Consider the following 24,362-nt stretch of genomic DNA (forward strand, 5'->3'; position numbering starts at 1 on the left):
GTTTTTCTTTTTATAAAGATCTATGACAGTATGTATTACTTTAATAAATATCTTCAGACACTTCAGTTTGGGGCTGACTATGTTGACATTTTGGTCTCAAAGAAACTCAGTATTACTAGTAGGCTTTTTGAGAAGGAGCAGAAGCAAATGACAGATCTAGCAGTGCACTACTCCTCACAGACTGCCAGAAGCTTTTGAAAGCAGAAGTAGGAAAAATCAATGCACTTTAGAATAAGCAATAACACAGCATAACATTGTCAAACTCAATTAATCCAACACAGTGTTCCAGAGAACGGGAGCATATCCCAGCAACAGCCCACTATTCCATCATTGAAAAAATATTAAATATTTAGTAATGACAAGATGAATGACAAAAGCTAGCAACTCCGAAGTATTAGTTCTGTTTTTATTTGTCTAAAACAGCAACAAATGTAGAAAGATACAAAACAACCTAATCTATATGTCTCATGGATATGATTTTACATGCATTTGAAGTACTGTGTATATAAAACTAAATGGCTGAATTTACCAACAGTAAAAGATGAAAAAGTAGGTCAGTGTGCTGGAAAATAAGAGAAATAAGTTAAGTCATAATTTCTACTTACAAAAACTAACAAACCAAACTAAAAAACAATAATGAAAACCAATTAAGTAAGTAGATAACAATGTGAAGACAATAGGTAACAAATTTTCAGAAATAACAAATACTAGTAATAATGCTCCAAAGTATTATCTGCAGCCTCCTCAAACTGGTTATCAAACAGCAATGCATCTGTATGAGGAGGGTGGTTAGCAAATGGCAAAATATCTTCAGCTTCTTGGCAATAAACAAAGTTCTTAAAGCGTCCCATGGTAATAGTAGATAATAAAGAAAATCTTCTGACAAGATTTGAGACATTCCATCTCTTCTTCAAGTCTTGTTTAACTTCATACTACTATTAAAATAAGGAAATTTTCAAAAAAATTACATTTGTGTCAGGTAACATATACATGATAAGCATTAAAGCAATAAAAGGCAAGGTACTAGGATAAAAAATAATTCAGTTATGCAAAAAATGGAACAATACCTAAAAAGCACAATGATGCAAGTAGTTGAGAATAGTAGCAGAAGGCCCAACAGAAATTTGTCCTAAAACAGAATGCTAGGAACGTCTATACAGAAAACAGAACAGGTCTTCCTGGAGGCATCCATTTTGTACAACCATCACAGCTCATCTAAGCAATGAGTTACTGTAATCTCCACCTGTAGGTTATGGTTTATAATCTCAACATTGTAACATACATGGGCTAATGTGTTTTACTGAACATAACCATGCGTCGGCTTGTTTTTTTACATGTTCTGCTATTACCACTGGACCTTAATGAACTTTGTTCATTGCTGAGAAACTGAAAACATTTTGCTTAACCTTAATATTAAAATCTTTATGGACCATTATTACATGCACATGTTATTATTGACAATTTCTTACTTGTTGCCTTCATATTGTTACTTAAAAGCTTTTTAATATTGTTTTTAGTGTACTTTTTTACAGTTAGCTTTTTCACTTTTTCATATTTTTATTATATAGATTTTTTTAACTACTTTTAAAGAAACTGACTTTTTAAACTTGTAAATAGGTATATTACTTTCACTTGATGTTGCAAGAGAATTGTTCCCTGCAACACTTATTGGAATAAGCAGATTCAGAAAATTAAATAATGAATTGCTGTATACATAAACTCCACATTGCTACTTTTTGTAGCAACTAGAACAGCATTTGTTCGCCTTGGTATTTACAACCCACACTGTGTTCAGAATGTGAGCCAAGTCCATGCATTGTACTGGTATGTCGTCATCTTGCTAAGTGAGTATCAGAGCACATCCTTCATCTTGTTTCACTGGTGAGAAAGTTGGGGGATGGTGTAATGCAGGAGAGCCATGACTTTTTAACTTGAACAGGACTCCCAGTAATTATCTCTCTTTTTTGATGGAACACATCTCACTCATACAACATGCTATTAAAGGGAAAAATCATCAGTCTTCAGTATGTCTAATTTTACAAAGAACCTACTCATTTGAGCTAAACAGCCAAAAATTAAAGTCCCTACCCTTTAGTCTCTCTTGTCCTCATGAGTTTCATGGTGACAACATTGTGAGCTGGTCAGACCAGATTATGCTATCCTCAGCAACCTCTTCCAGCTCCCCTGTGGAATTCTCAGATGCTCCTACATAAGTCGAGATACAGTAATATATAATCCTTAAAGTGTCCAGGGCCTACCACTGGGTTTTCTTCACATGGGTTATACCTTGTAGGACTCCCATCTGAATGGCCTGTTGAGAAACCTAGGTGCATGTGCAAGCCACATCAACTAGCTCTTCTCAATCCAGAGAAACAGAGGTCCTAGTCCAAGCGTGATCTACTGCTAGAACCTCATTTTGGTGGTTTGTATATGTGATGTTATCATTTTGGTCACTATCAAAAACTCATTGTGAGTAATGAGACTTCTGTTATAGGTATGAATGGACTGGCTTTAAGCATAAAAGCCCAAAAATCCAGTTCATTACAAAAAAATACAGATTGGCAGCTTTTAATTATGGTTTTAATTTAGTGCAACAGACCTCAAGATTAAATATCAAACATACAGTGGGTACGGAAAGTATTCAGACCCCCTTCAATTTTTCACTCTTTGTTATATTGCAGCCATCCATCCATCCATTTTCTAACCTGCTGAATCCGAATAGGGTCACGGGGGTATATTGCAGCCATTTGCTAAAATCATTTAAATTAATTTTTTTCCTCATTAATGTACACACAGCACCCCATATTGACAGACAAAAAAAATAATTTTTGAAATTGAAATTTATTAAAAAAGAAAAACTGAAATATCACATGGTCCTAAGTATTCAGACCCTTTGCTCAGTATTTAGTAGAAGCACCCTTTTGAGCTAATACAGCCATGAGTCTTCTTGGGAAAGATGCAACAAGTTTTTCACACCTGGATTTGGGGATCCTCTGCCATTCCTCCTTGCAGATCCTCTCCAGTTCTGTCAGGTTGGATGGTAAACGTTGGTGGACAGCCATTTTTACGTCTCTCCAGAGATGCTAAATTGGGTTTAAGTCAGGGCTCTGGCTGAGCCATTCAAGAACAGTCACAGAGTTGTTGTGAAGCCACTCCTTCATTATTTTAGCTGTGTGCTTAGGGTCATTGTCTTGTTGGAAGGTAAACCTTCGGCCCAGTCTGAGGTCCTTAGCACTCTGGAGAAGTTTTTTGTCCAGGATATCCCTGTACTTGGCCGCATTCATCTTTCCCTCGATTGCAACCAGTCGTCCTGTCCCTGCAGCTGAAAAACACCCCCACAGCATGATGCTGCCACCGCCATGCTTCACTGTGGGGACTGTATTGGACAAGTGATGAGCAGTGCCTGGTTGTCTCCACACATAGACACTTAGAATTAAGGCCAAAAAGTTCTATCTTGGTCTCATCAGACCAGAGAATCTTATTTCTCACCATCTCAGAGTCCTTCAGGTGTCTTTTAGCAAACTCCATGCGGGCTGTCATGTGTCTTGCCTCTCCTCAGTGTGTGGAGACAGCCAGGCACGTTTACCTTCCAGTAAGACAATGACCGTAAGCACACAGCTAAAATAACGAAGGAGTGGCTTCACAACAACTCTGTGACTGTTCTTGAATGGCCCAGCCAGAGCCCTGACTTAAAGCCAATTGAGCATCTCTGGAGAGACCTAAAAATGGCTGTCCACCAACGTTTACCATCCAACCTGACAGAACTGGAGAGGATCTGCAAGGAGGAATGGCAGAGGTTCTCCAAATCCAGGTGTGAAAAACTTGTTGCATCTTTCCCAAGAAGACTCATGACTGTATTAGCTCAAAAGGGTGCTTCTACTAAATACTGAGCAAAGGGTCTGAATACTTAGGACCATGTGATATTTCAGTTTTTCTTTTTTAATAAATTTCAATTTCAAAAATTATTTTTTTTGTCTGTCAATATGGGGTGCTGTGTGTACATTAATGAGGAAAAAAATTAATTTAAATTATTTTAGCAAATGGCTGCAATATAACAAAGAGTGAAAAATTGAAGGGGGTCTGAATACTTTCCGTACCCAATGTATTTCTGTAGCTGCTGAAAAAGCGTGGACATTGTACCCACATCTGCAAGAGATCTTAAAAGAAGAAACTCCTCTAGCATGTTAGAGCAATACAGATAAGCTAAATTATAAAAGACAGAGGCTCAGTCTGTTAAGCTAGGAAGCAAATCAGGATGGCAAATAGCTAAATGGATCATTCAGGAACAATGAAATATTTTACTACAGGTTGGGAACTGTTGCTGTCAGCATGTTAATTAAATATGTAACTTAACAGCAAAAGATCTATGGATCTTAATATACACATATCAATTAATCTGACCAGAATTTGAGTTATATGACAAACCATTTAAGGGTCTTCACGTAATATATTAAGTTACCTATACATACTTGTGTTTGAAAGAAAATATGTCTGCGTCCTAAGAACAATATAATCAATATTATCTCTATACAAAAAAGAACAAGATATACAGTGGTGTGAAAAACTATTTGCCCCCTTCCTGATTCCTTATTCTTTTGTATGTTTGTCACACAAAATGTTTCTGATCATCAAACACATTTAACCATTAGTCAAATATAACACAAGTAAACACAAACTGCAGTTTTTAAATGATGGTTTTTATTATTTAGGGAGAAAAAAAATCCAAACATACATGGCCCTGTGTGAAAAAGTAATTGCCCCCTGAACCTAATAACTGGTTGGGCCACCCTTAGCAGCAACTGCAATCAAGCGTTTGCGATAACTTGCAATGAGTCTTTACAGCTCTGGAGGAATTTTGGCCCACTCATCTTTGCAGAATTGTTGTAATTCAGCTTTATTTGAGGGTTTTCTAGCATGAACCGCCTTTTTAAGGTCATGCCATAGCATCTCAATTGGACTCAGGTCAGGACTTTGAGTAGGCCACTCCAAAGTCTTCATTTTGTTTTTCTTCAGCCATTCAGAGGTGGATTTGCTGGTGTGTTTTGGGTCATTGTCCTGTTGCAGCACCCAAGATCGCTTCAGCTTGAGTTGACGAACAGATGGCCGGACATTCTCCTTCAGGATTTTTTGGTAGACAGTAGAATTCATGGTTCCATCTATCACAGCAAGCCTTCCAGGTCCTGAAGCAGCTAAACAACCCCAGACCATCACACTACCACCACCATATTTTACTGTTGGTATGATGTTCTTTTCTGAAATGCTGTGTTCCTTTTACGCCAGATGTAACGGGACATTTGCCTTCCAAAAAGTTCAACTTTTGTCTCATCAGTCCACAAGGTATTTTCCCAAAAGTCTTGGGAATCATTGAGATGTTTCTTAGCAAAATTGAGACGAGCCCTAATGTTCTTTTTGCTTAACAGTGGTTTGCGTCTTGGAAATCTGCCATGCAGGCCGTTTTTGCCCAGTCTCTTTCTTATGGTGGAGTCGTGAACACTGACCTTAATTGAGGCAAGTGAGGCCTGCAGTTCTTTAGACATTGTCCTGGGGGCTTTTGTGACCTCTTGGATGAGTCGTCTCTGCGCTCTTGGGGTAATTTTGGTCGGCTGGCCATTCCTGGGAAGGTTCACCACTGTTCCATGTTTTTGCCATTTGTGGATAATGGCTCTCACTGTGGTTCACTGGAGTCCCAAAGCTTTAGAAATGGCTTTATAACCTTTACCAGACTGATAGATCTCAATGACTTCTGTTCTTATTTGTTCCTGAATTTCTTTGGATCTTGGCATGATGTCTAGCTTTTGAGGTGCTTTTGGTCTACTTCTCTGTGTCAGGCAGCTCCTATTGAAGTGATTTCTTGATTGAAACAGGTATGGCAGTAATCAGGCCTGGGGGTGGCTACGGAAATTGAACTCAGGTGTGATACACCACAGTTAGGTGATTTTTGAACAAGGGGTCAATTACTTTTTCACACAGGGCCATGTAGGTTTGGATTTTTTTTCTCCCTAAATAATAAAAACCATCATTTAAAAACTGCATTTTGTGTTTACTTGTGTTATATTTGACTAATGGTTACATGTGTTTGATGATCAGAAACATTTTGTGTGACAAACATGCAAAAGAATAAGAAATCAGGAAGGGGGCAAATAGTTTTTCACACCACTGTACCTAAGTAAATTACCTAATTGTTGATTGCTAGTATTCTTCCAGCTACTACCAACTCTACTATATAATGGAAAAATGCAGATTTAGAGTCTGGATGGATAGACGGCTTAGCCACAGTTCTGCAGTAATGATTCCTTCTTCCTCATAATCCAGGGATCATTGTTCAATTCCCAGCCTAGTGATCCAGACATGCTAACTTAATCCTGTCTCTCAAAAACTATAAACCATGTAAGAATGTGCTGTAAATGTCTGATGTTCCATCCATTGTTAATTCCTACCATGCACCCCATAAAACTGGGACAAATCATGTCTCCCTAGAGCTCTGCACAGGGTATAGCTGATTCTGAAAAAGGATGGATGGCATGAATTATGTTAATTTTTCAAATAATTAACCACATTTTGGTTAAAATATTGTTTCTGAATTGAAACACAGTGAATCAAATATTACCATTTCATGCAGAAGTGCATTGTCCAGATCACATTAGAAGCTGCAGACAAAGGTGAAGATGCCAGTTCAAGCTAGAGTTAAATGTCACTGCACATAGCACTGCGGGAACAGACACAAGATCCTCACAACTTGAAGCTGAATAAGCATGTTATTAAACAGATGAACGGAATTAGGAAACGAAAAGAAAGATAATCAATTATATCACAAATGTTTTAAGTCCAAATAAATAAATGTAAATGATATTGTTTTACCTTCATACTTTTGCATTCTATGAAAATCTTTTTATTAAAAAAATGCGTTTTTATTTCAGTGTTCTATATGAAAATCACTTGAGAGATATCACCAATCTGGTTTAATACAGGAATGATTCATGGGGTTTCAGGAAAAAAACAAACATGTTAAACAGAGAGACGATTCGATATCCTGCAGAATTTCTGAATTCCTTAGAAAATGTAATAGGACTGCTATTTTATACTTCTATAGTAAAAACTACATAATCGGTTATGTCGCTGAAATGCATATCCTCAACTGCTTTACATTAATGTCTAATAATCTTCATAATTTTAGAGTTGAGAGTGAAAACTGGAAATTCAACTGGGCATAACTGCTTCATTCCCCATTTACCGGCCATGTCAGTAAACTTCCATTAAAGTTTAAAAGACAGAAGATCCCAATCAAAGGCATCTTTGCATTTAACATAAAAAATGGTCAAGAACAAACTTTAAATGTGGGGCCAGAGGTACAACAGCATGAAAAAAGACGAGGTGAAAAAACTTAACAAACAAAATGTGTATGTATTATGTGTGCAGCTGGAATTGGTTCCCACTTTCTGCTCAATTCCACCAGGACAGCCATGGGTTCCCAGCAACCCTGAACTGGACAAATGAAATTAGAAAATGGATACTGAGATCTGAAAAGGAGAGACAAATACATTTTAAAGATGTAAAAAAATAGGTTCTTAAATTTGAACAAAGGCAGGTTGAAATCATTCTACTTATATATTTCAAGAGTTACTCATGTATTCTGTGGTGTATAACAATAAATAAAGAATGGTGCCCTAGCCACATTTGGTTCCTGACATATGTTTGAAGACTTTCAGGAAAGGTATACTGGATTTCTACACATTCTCACCAATCCTGCTTGTTGAGAAGCCATAGGCTGCTGTGGGATTTTAATATAGGCTAAAAACAACCCTGGGCAGGACACAAAACCTTTATGTAAATGTCACTTTAGAGTGAAGAGGGGTCAGCTTCAATACCAACTGAACAATAATTCATAAACCAAACATTAAATGTAATTTTCATGTAAGCATTCAACCCAAAAACAACAGCTGGTACAAAAAAGGCGAGACCAGGATATAAGTGAACCTTTAATTAAAATGACATTTGTCCACACCCACTTATTTCAATTTAGGGTCACAAGGGTGCGGGTCGGGCATGAAGTGGGAGACAAGGGCACCAGGACAAGATTTAGAGCTGCCAGCCAATCTGTCCACTACTTGTGCCTTTACAGCTTATAATATTGCAAGAAACTGTAACTATGTAAATCTTATTTTGGGAAATTCACTATAACGGCATTACGTTTCCGCTGATTAGTTTTCTTACATAAGCCGGCAAAGTGTAAAAGCCATACTTTCAACACCGTTGTTTACTCGTCGCAACTGATCATTAAAACTAAAGCAAAAATCAATCGCCAACCACAATTCTTAAAGACATATGAATTAAAGAATGCTTCCAGCGCAGTCCTTAAAGTGTCAGGAACTTGATAGCACTTCAACATACTGACGAATACTGAAGCTTAGTAAAATATAAAAAAAAACCATAACAGTGACATGTGTGGCGAGTAGCTGTGGAGGACTATTTCGGACAAAATGAAATAAATAAATAAATGCGCAAATAAATACAAGTACTGTGAAATGTGAGCATAAATAAATAAATGTATAATGAAATGAAGCCTTAATAAATAAATTTGTCATGAAATGAGAGCATAAATAAAGAAATGTGTCATGAAATATGTTTTTCGTTGCTTATTAATTTATTTCATTTTGTCCGTAACATTCCTGCAAACCGTCCTGAAATACGGCTTTAAATAAAACTGTCACTTTCACTCGTCAAGTTGAGAGGGTGGGCTCTAACACGCCCTCTAGTTACTGATTGGTGAATCGATAGCACAAGAATTAAATTAGAAAAATGCTTACTACTGCCGATGAAATGGATTCTGTCGAAGATATTACGTATTTCAGAGAGAGAATTGAAGATTTATCGGAAGAAATTACAATGGTGGCGGCCCTTTTAGATTCCGATATAGACAAACTATTTTTGAAATTATCGAAGAACAGGTGGAACGGACTCTACTACACTCCAGTTCAGGTGACGCAGTTCCCTGCTCTGGACGTCCAGCCTTTGACATTCCAGCTGAGTCAATAGAACACCTTCTGTTATGCGGTTTAAAAGTACGACAGATTGCAGATCTATATGGTGTATCGGAGAAGACGATCACAAGGCGAATGAGCCAGTTTGATATACAGTAAACTGCAACGGCTGTGTTAGTTTAGGTACTTTGACATGGAATGCCCAAAGCAGCTCCAACTAATATTTTGAACTGAACAACTTTGCCACTGATCAGAGCCGTACAGTTGTTTGAAAAAGTAGCTGCGAATATGCAACTGACGTTATACTCGTAAAACAAGGGTCAAATATTCAGTTCAAAATATTAGTACTTTTAAACCGCATAACAGAAGGTGTTCTATTGACTCAGCTGGAATGTCAAAGAATGGACGTCCAGAGCAGGGAACTGCGTCACCTGAACTGGAGTGTAGTAGAGTCCGTTCCACCTGTTCTTCGATAATTTCAAAAATAGTTTAATCTATATCGGAGTCTAAAAGGGCCGCCACCATTGTAATTTCTTCCGATAAATCTTCGATTCTCTCTCTGAAATGTGTAATATCTTCGGCAGAATCCATTTCATCGGCAGTAGTAAGCATTTTTCTAATTAATTCTTGTGCTATCGATTCACCAATCAGTAACTAGAGGGCGTGTTAGAGCCCACCCTCTCAAGTTTGACGAGTGAAAGTGACAGTTTTATTTCAAGCCGTATTTCATGACGGTTTGCAGGGATGTTACGGACAAAATGAAATAAATAAATAAGCAACGAAAAACATTTCGTGACACATTTATTTATTTATGCTCTCATTTCACAGTACTTTTATTTATTTACGCATTTATTTATTTATTTATTTTATTTTGTCCTAAATATTCCTCCGTAATTAGCCGCGATAAGCTTCCATTTTGTATATAATCGGCTACTTTCTGTTGTTCTTTGCAAATCTGCACTGTATAACTATGCAAAAGCGCTACTTAGAAAGCGAATGCTACCACGTTTACTTGGGCCTCCGACATCTCTGAAGAACCTCGAATTGTCTGCTTCTGCTATCTCGGGCAGCGCGTCTTGCAAAATAATGTCGAAGAAAAGGATACGATTCGCCCATCCAGATGATGTACGATTTTCTTCAGTCGTTCAGCTGCTCGATACATTGCGGTGAATTTTCTTAAAGTTCCAAGGGAGTCTGGCTAAATGTCGACTGGACTCCAAGACAGTTTTACACAGAGCTCTGTGATTGGCCGAGGCGGCAAAGGAGGACGGGTTAATAGTTAAAACAGCAAGTGCACCGGCCTGCTAAAGATACGGGATTAAGTTAACGAGGTGGCGCTGCTATGTGGGTATGAAAACACCCGAACCCCGATTCGATCTTTGTGAGGCACTAAACGAGAACTTTTCATTCTTTTCCCGTATTCAGGCGTGTTTCCTGCCACCAACAGCATCCTGTTACGTCGGTGTCGATCCTTAGTGACTGGCACCGATGGCGGCCATGTAGAGCTGGTTTAGACTTCATATTTTGTACTACAAGAAACGGCATAGGGGAATGCCTTGTGCGGCTCCTGCCTGGTCTCTGGAGACCTGGAGGAGCTCGTTCAGTTTCTGTAAATGAGCATTTCTGTTACACAGTGGTTTCTCTCTTGTTATAGAATTTAAACATTTTGTTTTTTACAAGGTGCATTATATTTTAATTGTTTTTACTTATGTTATGGCCAAACTAAAAATGATGATTTTTTTCCTCCACCAAGTTGAGTTCATCCTTACATCTAACTTAACTGTTTTTGTGTTATTAGTGCTTACCTTGAGTTGGAGAGCAAAAAAGACAGTGGGATTGAAAATTTTATTTAAATTTTTTCAAGCCATGTGCACACCTTGGTTGAGGAAATGGGCTGGCATTACGTATTTAAAACTTCCAGGCAGATTGATTTTTTTCCAGTTATTAACATCAGGTGAAAAACATTTTCAGATCACTACAAACAAGGTCAACACTTCATCTCAGTAGCTTCTTTCCTAAGACATAATCAGTCAAAAGGTTATGGAGCTGATAACATATACTGTAAAGCAAAACTGTGATATGGGTAATGTATTATGCCTCTAATGAATATTGTATATGACTATTTATTATTATTTGGTATTTCAAGGACCTTATTTTTAAAAGTAGATATGTATAATGTATATAAAGTTTATGTACCTTATGATGGTTTTGTATTGTGCAATATGTTTTTTGTATTCTGTCACAAGTGTTTTACTGTAACCAGTTCTGCAATACTTACAGCTCCATGTCTCTGGGTTCAAATCCCAACCAGGGAGCGGCCTCTGTGGAGTCTGAGTGTAATCTCCATACCTCAATGGGTTTCTTCCACATATCCTGAAGTTGTTTACGTCTGGTTACTTCAGGATATTGTGCTTGGAGTTATTGTAGGTCTGTGTGTGTGAGTGTGCCCTAATGGTGTCGTGCTAAGGTTCAACCCTCACAATCCTGAACTATATTAATAAGAGGTCGGGAGCATGCTTTGATACAGCACATTGCTGCACCCACCACACAATGAACCTCAGGATCCCAAATTAGGACCCAAGCACAGTCGTGCAACCACACTCAGCGTCACATTAGTTCAAATGGAGTGAACAGTGTCAGGTTTTTTGTTTTTTTACAGTGGCTGGACTGCCAATCCAGTCCGGCCACCAACCAACCCCCTGAGTTTTCCTTGCAAATTGGAGGACCTTCTTGCTGGGCTGGATGCAGGTTAATGTTATACCCAGGATGGAGCAATTGCAGCTTAAGGGCCCAACAGAGGGGAATCACTTGTGGTATGTATGGGATTCACATCTCTCCAATTGCTAACACAAATCCCAGGCCCCAGAGCTGTGGCAAGTTTAAAAATGGATGTGTTTGTAAAATGGTAATTTGTTTTGAGCTTGAGAAATAAAATAGACTATACAGAATAAATCTGATTGAAACGCCAAGCTACTTCAGATAATCTAAAGACACTCTTTCTCTTTATGGCTTTTGCTGTTTTCCTATTGTGATAGATAAGAGCTTTGTTGGTCCCAGTAACACTTTTTCCAGAAACTTTGCAAACAAAAATGTTTTCATTCATTTAGCTGCTGTGCAATGGATTGATACACCAGGGCTGGTTTTTGCTTGGCTCCCAATGCTGTTTGAACAGAATTTAGCACCCTGTTACCTGAGAAGAGGATTAAGTGCATTCAGTAAAGTGATTGATGGATTTTTGTAATATTTTTCGTGGTATTAAAAGATATGGTTACTTGACGAAATTAGAGTAAATTGTATTGTGTTAATTGTAATGCAGAAAGACTTAAATGATAAAAGCATAAGTGATTAACTTTATTTTAGCATTTGCAATGTATTCAACCCATATTTATTTGTTCTCATCTTTCTTTTAGTCTTCTGAATTAAATCGTGCATTTCTTTTATATTATGTATCATAGTATGTTATAATTGTACAATGAATGAGAACTCATCTCAGTAAAGTAATGCTAACATTTTAATGCTAATATGTCTATTTATTGTTATATCATTAGATCTTTTTTTGATTTTACTAATAACAGCAGGTAATATTCTATACAATCAAGTCAAGCTTAACAAAACTAAATTCTGCCCACCCCCAAGAGAAAGAAAGAAAGCAGGCAGCCAGAGTAAAACTTTAAGAGTAGAAAAGGGAGAAGATATTCCTTCTCCCCAATATAAAAGCATATTCTAAAATGTTATTGATTAGATTCTGCCCAGTTTTAAAAAAGATTTGAATAGATCATCTAAGTGAGATTTTGATTTTTTCCAATTTCAAATAATATACTGTATAACATCAGTTACCCACTGACTTAGAATATTTGAGTTAGGATTCTACCAGTTGAACACGATAAGTCTACGTGTCAGTAGTGTAGTAAAGGCAACTACAGTTTGTTTGTCCTTCTCCGCTTTAAACACAGCTGTTAATGGATTAGGAGGGATTGTGACACCAAGGCTGTCTGAAAGGCACTTAAAGATTTTGGTCAAGAATGATGTTAATTTGGTGCACGACAAAAACACGTGGCCTAGTGAAGCTGGAAATTAATTGCACAGGTTGGATCGTGCACTTTAAACGTTTTGGACAATTTTAAATGAGATAGATGTGCTTGATAAAAGATTTTAAGTTGAATAATTGTATGTTTTGCGCATACGGAGCTAGAGTTTCATTTTTTTAAATATTTCAAAAATTCTAAAGGTTGTATTGTAAAATCATCAGACTGTCTTGTGCAGTTGTAGATATGCCTGTTCACTTTCTTGTGTATTGGGAGTCAATTGTACTTACTGTACCTTTAATTTGTTCCATATATTTGTAATTTAAAAATTAAGGTGTGGACTACATAGTGAACATAGGAAATGTTTCAGAGAGACAGTTTGCATTATTTTAGGTATTGTTGAAGCCTTGAAGCTTCAGACATTTTTATTTCTAGTACTATATTTTTAAAACTAAATTAATAAGTACCTTTATTACATGCATTATTTGTAACATCATGCCAATGGCCTAGTGTTTCCCTGTAAAATCAGCAGAAGGTGCTTGACTGTTAAATGGACATCATAGGGTCACTCCCTGTAGCCATTTACATTTAAGGGTTAGTACAACATACAGTATGGAGCTTAACTATGATGTGCACAGCTTGACTGGCTTTGGCCTGCTGCAGACAGTAGCACAGTAAAACAGGTAGCCCTACTGCAAGTTTGTAACCTAGGAATAGATTGCTTGTGTACAGTGTGCAACGTTACGGAAGAATTAACTGTCAAAGTTTAAGTGTTCTTAAAACAACATTACTCATAAGAAACCAGTCTTTCTTTTGCCTAATTCAGTCTGCACTACCTCAGATGTCTACATACTTATTTAATTATTGGTAGCCTACTTCTCACAGATCCAAAACAAACTGGCAGATTTTGATGTATTCATAATTAAAAAAACAACTGATGGTATAACTATTGACTGGATGAAGACATGGTCTTGAACAATATCATGATAATATGATGGAGCATGGTAATATGCACAACAAAAATGATCAAAGTGTATCCAGTGGAAATTTACAATGCAGCTGTGTGGTGCAGCAATGAAATATTAAAAAATGTGGTTTGTAATAATATAGCATACCTTAACAAGGCAAGTTAATGTATTCATTTATACCAAGCAGTGAGCTATACAGATGTAAAAATGTAACCTTCCATTGAGAAAATGTGAAATTCAAAGAATGGCAGGTATACAGTATCTCTTCTTTTCATTCTTAAAACATTTAATTCTATTTCCACAGAAGAGTAATAAATCCCAGAAAACAATACAGCTTCTTCTGAAATTACTGTAAGCGTTTTAAATGTCCTAGTTATTGTTGCGGGCATAGCAGTAGTTAGCAGGTATTGTCCAGCACACGGCCATAGACCCTCCTTTCACTTGTGGCCTGCCTGTGGCCCAGCTCATGCTGTCATGTTGCTGGGCAACCCCTAATATGCAGCAAGTAACATGACAGAAGGGATGGGGAATGACAGAGGAGCAACCGTGAGTGTGTGCTCAAGGAAGGAGCTCAACAAAGGACAGTCAGCATGCATTGAGGACACTTCTGGCTGGTATTTCAGAACCACTTTCTGCCAGCTAATTTGGTTGCTAGATACTCTGACAATATGTGAATCGTGTTATTACTGGAGGCAGATGTGGAATAAAATACATATCTATATCAATGTTCATGAAATAGTAATAAAAAGTAAAGCGTTTTATTATCTCTAGGAGCGTCCAAACACAGCAAGGCAGCAAAACAGACCAAATAATGTTTAAAAAATCAAAAGCCTGGGAACAGTAAAGTCTTTTAAAGAGGATAGGTGCTGCATGTGAAGAAGAGCCAGGAGTGGTCATTTATTTCTTCTTGTATACTATTAGATTTATTAATTTGTATTCACAACCTAATTTACTGTTCCATCAGATGTTTCTAGCTTTGTAGTCAGCCTAAATTACATTTTCTCTCTTAGTTTACATAATCACAAATATACTCATGTTAATTTGATTGTAGTCATTCCTTGTGTCTTTTTTCACTTTATGACATGGTTCTTGTTGGCTATTGATTGGCAATAAAAATTACTGCATCACCACCGCAGGTTTGTTCTAACTATAATTCTTTTAATTTTCCAGGAAGCTCCCAGTACTGACTCAACACTTGGTTACTGAGTCAAGTTCTACCTTTAGAATTCTTGAGCTTTCTGTGTCTTTTGTGTTTGTTTTCTATAAACTTTGTTTAGTAGACATCATATTTATTTCTCATAGCCCTTCTGTATACTGCTGTTGCACACAGTCACTTTTTGCCTACACCTTGGTTCTTGTTTTTCCCCTTTGGTTACTGACCTTTGCACCTTTTTTTGGTGTCTAGATCCTCCAATCCATAATTTCAGTAATGACTCTTGCTTTCTTGCCTTACAACAAAACTTTGAACTCACTTATTCTCAGATACCCAAATAGTGGACACGTGAGCATTTGAGTGTGAATGAAGACCATGTTTTGACATTAATGTGCACAATGATCAAATAAATAATATGATTTTTGAAAATGAAACATTTTCTGTACAAATTTGATAGCAAAATCTGACATTTGTGGCCATGAGGAGGCACACCAGCTCCCCAATTACTTGACACTCAGAGGCTCTGGACATAATTTACAATAAACATGAGGATTTTTAATTTCATTTCATGGGAAACCTTTACTGGCAAGTGTTTCCCATGCCGTAGTATAGAAGCACAGCAATACTCTGTCTTCTTCTTTTTCCCCAAGGGCCTGCCATCTAACGATCCGGGGAAGACAGTGCCCTGTGTGCACTATCTTCCCTGGTCCTTCTACTCTGAGATGTTCTTGACCAGGTAAGGATCCCAGCCATCCCTCATACATTAAAATTTTCAGTGCATGTATCTTGTCATAAGCTGCTGCTTTCCCTTTGCTTCACACTATTTTATTTCCAGTTTTTAGTCCTATTTTTTTCTTTGATCACATAATCTGATTTTTAATAAAGGAGGCAAATCACAAATACACTGTTCATGCCTAAATATGCTAGGGTCAGGAACTCCATTTAGGTTTATGGCGAGATACATTGAATCTCAAAATAATTGTATCATCTGTCCTAATATTGTTATTTGTGCTATGTATGATGAACCCTCATTTGGGTTTTAGGGTATGGACTATTCATTTATTTTTTAGACATCGCAGAATATTTTTGACATGGTTTATTTCTTAGGTTGTTGATGACATTATTGCAGCACCATTTTGGAAAAATATTCTCTATGGCAGCTGCCATTTTGTGAAATTTGTTAATCTTTTTTGTGCCTGTTGATTGTTACATTATAATGAGATTCTTGTTCCTAATTTTGGTTCCATAAAAAGAAATCCAGGAATCCAACAGGCACATTTAGTTTTTGTTTCTACACACCATTTCTTATATTAGTTTTTTTTGTGCTCCTTCAGGGCAACACAATTGTGGGTGCCACCGTTTTGGGACTTTAGAATTGGTAATTGCTATATCAGGTCAGGGAGGATATCAACGTTGACAAACAGCCTGACATCAAAGGTCAAGGGGTATAAAGGTCAGCCCCTTGGACTTTCTGGTTTGTCCCAGTTTATGGATATTTCAAATAATTTAATTCTCTGTATTAGTTATTTATTCAAGCAGGCCATAGCATCACGTTTCATTGGCTTTAATCTCAGCTCTTGGTTTATGGCATAGTCTTAGCTCTTTTGGTTTTATTTGCTTTGTTCTGTTGATTTCCAGGCTTTTCAATTTGCTCATTCTTGACGACATATCTTACATTACTTCTCATGTCCTGATTTCACCTGTTGCTGATGTGTGCAGTAATTACTCATGTGATGTGCTGTGTCATCATGTTGTACCTGTTTGAGATGGCAGTGCCCAGGAGTTACTCACCCGTGTATTGGACTGGAGCAAGGTTATTATAGTTTTGCCTTTTAATATTAGTTTTTATTTCTATATTTTTTCTGACCTTACTTGGAAATTGAGTTTAGTTTTAGTTTTCCTTCATCGTGTATTTTTAGTTTTAGTTTAGTTTTTATTTTGTAAAGACATTTCTATTTTATTTTTATATATATTAGTTTCAGTTTTAGTGTTAGTAATTATAGTATGGTTAAAGAGCTACTATGGAGTTTAGTTTTTGTGTCACAATGAGACAGAACTATAACACTTAACGGGTTTGGATATAATATGAATTTAATGTTAGTGAAAGCTTTCTACACTACACAACACACCTTACTATTTGGTTTTGTTTTTATCTGATAAAAACAAGCATATCAAAAGCAGGTACTGAATATGAACAATTTTACACAATTTTATTTTTTTTTTTATATTTTCTATTTCATTTGTGCTGAACAAATCTGCGCTGACTGTTGGCACTTTTTTTTCTTTTCCTTTTATTGCCCAGAATGGGCCAATTTGTAAAGAGCTTTAGGTGAATTTTAAGGTGTGAGGTTTTTTTACTCTAAATGTCTACAGCACACAACATATCCTGCTCCAACGACAATGTGCTTATAATGAATGCCTTCAATATTTCATTCAAAAATCTCAAATACTGGGCTTTATTTTCTACCAGCCATATTGATCTCTGATTCCATCTCAGACACAAACAATTTATAGACAGAATTTTGCACCTGCAGGCCTGGAAAGATATAAAAAAATAAGAAAATTCTACTGTGTTCTGACAGGTATGATCATGAAAATCACAGGGGCTTAGAAAGAACAGGGCTCTTAGGCTTGAATCAGTGTGCAGACCCCACCTAGCTGTATTGAGGGAAACAAAGAAAAACAAGCATGTAGTGTGAAGGTTAGGGACAGTGAGACTTGAATAGCTCATGTATTAGAACAGTAAACCCTTAATGAGTAGAGGAAGAGCAGGTCATAGGAGTATGGACAGGCACAAAATGACAGAGACAGCATCTGAGATTAAGAACAATTTATACATTATCTAAACCTGTTTATCCTGAGCAGGATCACAGGAACCTGGAGCCTACCCAAGCAGGTTTAGATGCTAGGCAGGAACAATCCCTGGCATGCAATATATACTGTATGATATTTCAACTATCTGATTTGAGTGAGAAAGAGAGAAAAACAAATGAGATGAGAGATATTTTAAAGCATAATTCTGATGCTGGATTATTTTCACAATATCAGGTATTTTGAGCTGTGAATATTAACTAAAAAAGATAAATTAATAAATATAGAATAAATACAAAAACAAATTAGTATGTTTAGCGTTTCACCACTTGACAGACTTTCTTCCCCCATCTACTTGTAGTTCAGTAGAGACATTGCAGACTCAGGAATTTTACAAGGTTTGTAAAGCTTCGTTGTTAAACGATGCTTTTAAAGCAAAAGTGACTGGTCATCAACAATATGCTGATCTTGTATCATGACCTTGTCAGTCTCTCAATCATTTTATTTTCAAAAATCGGAAGTGGTCTCTCCTAGACTTTCTCGTGTACTCAAATATGGGGATGGGTATTTGAGGAGTAAACCGCAAGACAATTATTATATTATGTACATTAAAGAACCATCAACATCAAATCAAATTAATAATATACTGAACAATTATTATAAAAGTAAAGTTGAATAAATTGGACTCTGCAGCTGCATGAATAAAAAAAAATTGAGTATGTGTTCAGGTAAAGTACCACGTCCGCTTAATGGATTTGGCCCAAAAGTTAATCTACAATTCTGGTGTAACAACCACATGCCGAATTTCATCTATCTAGTTGCGTTTTTGAGATATCGTGTTTATACACACAGACATAATTCCAAAAAATGGTTTGTTTAGTAAAATATTATTTTATTTCAGTTAGTCTTTCCAGCTACTTTAATAGTTTCATTCAGTTTTAGTTTTTCATTTCATTTTTGTTAATTATTTTATTTCAGTTCCCGAAAATGTTTTTTACCAATAGTTTCAGTTTTTATTTTAGTTTTCGTTAACTATAGTAACCTTGGACTGGAGACAGTACAGCAATAAGGAGTTAGTCGGGGGAAAATAAAACTATTTAGTTTGCAGTGATTTTTCTGTAAACTATTTTGATGAATATTTCTGCTTTTGTGTTTTAATTTAGCTTATTGGTTCAGTTGGCTTTTTCACCCCAGCCTGTTTTCTGGCCATACATTTGTCTCCCCTTTATGTTGAAATGATTACTGAAGTTATATAATAAAACAGGCTTTTATTACTCGCAGCACACTGTAACATACACAAGTGTCAAGTATATACCCAACCCATATGACTCTGTGTTTATCTCATTTGATTCTGGGGTTCATCAGGGATGTGTTCTTGCTTCTACCCTATTCAGTGCTTGCATGGACTGGGTGTTGGGCAAGGCTGTGTGGTCCGGCAGCTGTGGGACATCTGCTGGTGAAGAAAGAATCACTGATCTTGACTTTGCCAGCGATGTTTTGATCTTCACAGAGCCAATGGAGGCTCTGATCGGGCTCTCAAGACACTAAGCGAGGACTCTGAGTGTCTGGGTTTGCAAGTGTCCTGGATAAAAACCAAGATCTATGCCTTTATTGAACTCTTGGGCACAGCCATCAGCAGTGTGTCTGTCTGCAGAGAGTGTGTTGACAACATCAAGAAATTTACTTACCTCGGCAGTGATATTCATGTCTCTGGTGACTCTTCCTATGAAGTTGGTAGATGGATTGGGAGAACTTGGGGGGTCATTAGGTCACTGGAAAGGGATGTGTGGCACTTCCAATATCTATGCAAAAGGATGAAGGTCCAAGTCTCTAGAGGCCTGTTGCTTCCTGTTTTGCTATATGGTTGTGAGACATGAACACTATCCAGTGACCTGAGACGAAGACTGGTCTCCTTCTGTACTATGTCTCTTCGGTGAATCCTTGGGTACCACTGGTCTGACTTTGTGTCAAATGAGTGGTTGCTTATGAAGTCTTGAATTAAGCACGTTACCTGCATTGTGAAGGAGCGTTATTTACGACACTACAGCTATGTTGTGCAATTCCCTGAGGGTGATCTGGCTTGCAGGACCGTCATTGTCAAGGACACCCACATAACACCTGGCTGTTGCAGATAGATGGTCATTTCCCGAGGGTGGGACTGGACCGTGTGTCTGCCTGAGGGTTTGCCAACCAGGATCCCGAGCTGTTTCATCATGTGATGTGTGCTGCAAATCGCTGTACCAGTACATGCTCCCCAACCTGATCTGACGTGACTTACTCATGAGCAGTAGAGATCAAAGTATGGTAGCCACGTAAGGTCAAATAGGCACTGTTCCTACAGTACACGTGTTCTACCCTTTAGATTACTTCTTTTTCCTGATCATTGTTTTTGGCTGCATAATAAATCCTCTAAACATCCAGCCTTACCAGTTTCTTAATACTCGAGTTTCTTTGGCTGACTAGTAAGTTACCACAGGGCCATATTATTCAGATAATGCCTGGTGTTTTCCTTATCTTTACTCCTGGCTGCTCTCACAGGGAACCAAACCACAAGAACAAAAATGTTTTAAGGACCAGGGGCCTCATGTATAAACAATGCATACGCACAAAAATGTTGCGTACGAATGTTTTCACATTCAAATCGCGATGTATAAAACCTAAACTTGGCGTAAAGCCATGCACGTTTCCATGGTACCTCATACCCTGGCGTACACAAGTTCTGCACTCAGTTTTGCAGACTGGCTGCACTCAGTTTTGCAGACTGGCAGCACCCAGCGTCAAAGCAGTGCTACTGTTCCAGTGTGGTTTCCTTTTCTTTTTTAGATCCACATTCGTGACGCGGCTTTATAAATACACTGAAATTAACCGCATATTGTTTACTAGCAAAATACCCGCGCTTCGCAGCAGAGAAGTAGTGTGTTAAAGAAGTTATGAAAAAGAAAAGGAAACATTTTAAAAAGTAACGTAACATTGTCAATGTAGTTGTTTTGTGACTGTTATGAGTGCTGTTGTCATCAAGGATTTGATTATCATTATTTTTTTCAATCAGGTTCGTATTTGGAGGATGTGTTGTGTTCAAGTTACATTCCGTGTTTGTCAACCGTTGTAAAGATAACAGGTTTCATTCAGCGAAGTGTTTACTACCCAAATCAGTACTCGTGAATCTAAGATGTTTAACAGGCATTCCCAGTATTAAGTTGTGGATTTGCCTGCGGATATTTAGCAGCAGCGTGTCTATGAACTTAATTTAAACTTAAGCTTTACACCTTGCTTTCCTATTGATATGTCTACAAAGTCTTGTTCAGATTTAGAGGGATGTTCCTTTCTTACTGCATCAATAAACAGCTCGTCTTCCTCTTTATCTGAGACATTGCACACTGCATGCACGGGTTTACCTTTCCCAGTCCTGCAAACTTTAGCAAAGTGGTTCAATTTACCACATTTTTTACACTGTCATCCTTTAGCTGGACATTGACTTTTTCCACCGTGTGCTTTGTTTCCGCAGTAGCTGCACTCATGAATATGCTTGTATGCGTCACTCGCTTCATATTCTTTTGCTGTCTTCTCAATTGTGCAATGCGTTTTTTGTTCAGCGCTCTTTGGAGCTCTTCTTTCTGTGTGCGTACTGCGTTCATAGTCAGTTCACGTGAGCCGCTCGGAGTACATGCATTGAAGGTTCTCGGCTATGCTTGTGTTATCTCGTGCGATCTCGCAATGTCTACGGCTTTATTTAATGTTAGCTCAGACCCGGGACTTAAAAGTTTCTGTCGCAGTTTCGCTGAGTTTGTGCCAAACACTATTCTATCTCTGACCATCTCATCTTTGTTTGCATAAGCACAGTCCTTCACCAGCAATTTTAACTCGTTTATACCTTGCGTCTTCTCATTAAACTTGTATCTTGCGAATGTCGTATTCGTCTTAGGCATGACAAACGCCTCAAACAGTCATAATAAGTTTTCAGTACGTTGGCTTCCTCCTGGGTGAGAGTCCATGTGTTAAAAATGTCTCTTCCTTTTTCCCCAGTCCACAGGAGCAGGTAGCTGCATTTCTCACTCTCGTCTTTGCCTTTTAGTGGGCCAGAAAACATCAGCTCCACGTGCTGTCGGAACTTTTTCCATTCTCCCGGCAGGTTAAGAGAATCCCAGTCAATTCTTGGCGAGGGAACTCCAAAAAAATCCATGACTATCCTCTATTCTGACACCATGTCTTGTTTTCACAAATTGTGAAAAATGAAATGATGGCGAGACTTTCTTTTAAAGTATGCAGGGGAACTTTATTTACTACAGCTCTTACATTCATGACATCCATGCTCTAAATTACCTTCCATAATAGTAACCTTGAGGTCCCTTTTTCTGGTGCCTTCCTGATAACATAGGTGCCTTAACCATGCCTGATAATAATACATTTCAATGACATATAAATATTACTGTGATCACCTCGATAGACATCTCACCACCCAAATCACTACTTGTGAATCTAAGATGTTTAACAGGGATTCCCGGTATTAACTTTTTGATTTGCCTGCGAATATTTAGTGGCAGCGTGTCTATTGGATTGCTGCTGACGGACGGCCTTATATGGGCAGGCTCTCAATTACGTGGGAGGCGTGGGTATGGGGGACGCAATATAGGCAGGCAGCCAACTACGTGGGAGGCGTGGTGATGGGGGACGCAACTCCGCCTCACACGGCGACCGAGCTGCAGGCTATGGCCATATATATGTACGTAAGTAGGATTCAGTTATGACAGTTACACGTAGAATTTCGAAATGAAACCTGCTTAACTTTTGTAAGTAAGCTGTAAGGAATGAGCCTGCCAAATTTCAGCCTTCTACCTACACGGGAAGTTGGAGAATTAGTGATGAGTGAGTGAGTGAGTGAGTCAGTGAGGGCTTTGCCTTTCATTAGTATAGATTAGTTAAATGCATCTGATTGTAATTAATCTGTAACAATATACTGTAATGGTCCATGGAATGGTCAAACCTTTCTAAATACCATAGCTGCTTTAGTGTTGTTACTCTCACTGTACCACCTTCTTCTTTCAGCTGCTCCTGTTAGGAGTTGCCACAGCGGATCATCTTTTTCCATATTATTCTCACTGCACCAGTCGGAGTATTTATATCACTGTATCTGAGTGTGAATCGCAGCTCAGCAGCTGATTGGAAAGAGAATTATCGGTATACAGCATCAAGCACACGCTGCCTCAGCCATGCTGTCTATTGAACTGCTCTCATATGGCAAATGCTTCAGAGCCTTTCCTGTATGGACCTCGCGGTTCAGAAACAATTTCATCCCAAGAACTCTAAACTCACTCAATCAGCCCATCAAGTGCTCCTTGTAGAACTGTCTGCACTTATAAGTAGAATTACCTCACTGTAAACTTGCAATACAGTTATAATATTGCACAACCTGAGCCACTTTATAAAGCGCATATTTATATATGATGATGATATCATTTTTAAGATGAAATGCAGCACAATATGTTTATTATATTATACAGAAAAATCTTTAACTTAATTTAAATAATCTATTTTGTTAATAAATAAACATGTGAGGACACGGTTTTGCAGGGCTAGCAAGCCACTGGCACTCCGTTCACGGATTGTTCCTGCCTCGCGCTGCATTCTTGCTGGGACTGGCGCAACTCTGGAAGGATAGATGGATAGAATAATTAAACAAGTACTATGAAGATATTTCAATGTTCCTTAAAAGTTTTAAAGAATCGGCGTTTTAAGTTTACAGATGGCTTAACATCTCATACAGAGCTGATTGTGTGGCGATTGGGTATTTAGAGAAAGAATAGTAAGGACAGGAATTGGGGGTTAGTACGTTTGAAAGAGACAGTACTGCTGCAATACATTATTTCATCGAATGTCGTGCATGGCACAGCAAGCATCTTGCGTGAGGCATAAACAGTTCCTGCGCCATCATGTTCCCATGTTTAATAACATGCTTTAACTTCTATCATCATGAAAATGATATCACGTATACATCTCAGTATTTTAATTATTCAGAGAGCTGTACTATCACGAATGTAATGGATTCTGTGTCCTGTCGGAGAAAGAGAAAGAATGGAAGCATGTAGTGATTCACACACATAGAGCACATTGAAGATCAAATACAAAACAAACCATGTAACGGGATTTGAGAAACTAGTAAATTAAACGATTTTAAGATGAAGTTTATGATGTCCTGCTTTAATAACAAAATAAACTACGTGATTAAAGTGGAAATTTTGGGATTAAAGTTGACATTTCGTGCTTTTTTCCTACTGTGTGCCTTTTTTTTTCTCTGTACCCTAATAAGCTTTCATATGACACTCAGACGGTGGGTTACGACTCCCCTTTTCATGGTGACTTTGATATGTGACAACTTCTTTTTTATTTTGGGCACTGTGCGACTTTGTGAACTTGAGCTTTCGAGTTTATC

At 37.7% G+C, this 24,362-nt stretch overlaps 1 protein-coding gene across 1 annotated transcript in view; it reads right to left on the reverse strand.

The window, feature by feature from the left end:
- The window catches only part of LOC120534040 (phytanoyl-CoA dioxygenase, peroxisomal-like), a 64,647-nt gene extending 54,198 nt beyond the window's left edge, over positions 1–10,449 (reverse strand). Inside the window, exon 1 of the mRNA XM_039761271.1 lies at positions 10,084–10,449. Within this exon, the coding sequence (XP_039617205.1) occupies positions 10,084–10,140 (57 nt within the window). The 5' untranslated portion in view covers positions 10,141–10,449. The remainder of the gene's footprint in view (positions 1–10,083) is intronic.
- Positions 10,450–24,362: the final 13,913 nt, after the last annotated feature.

This window comes from Polypterus senegalus, chromosome 8 (genome assembly GCF_016835505.1).
Source record: "Polypterus senegalus isolate Bchr_013 chromosome 8, ASM1683550v1, whole genome shotgun sequence".
NCBI classification, from domain to species: domain Eukaryota; kingdom Metazoa; phylum Chordata; class Cladistia; order Polypteriformes; family Polypteridae; genus Polypterus; species Polypterus senegalus.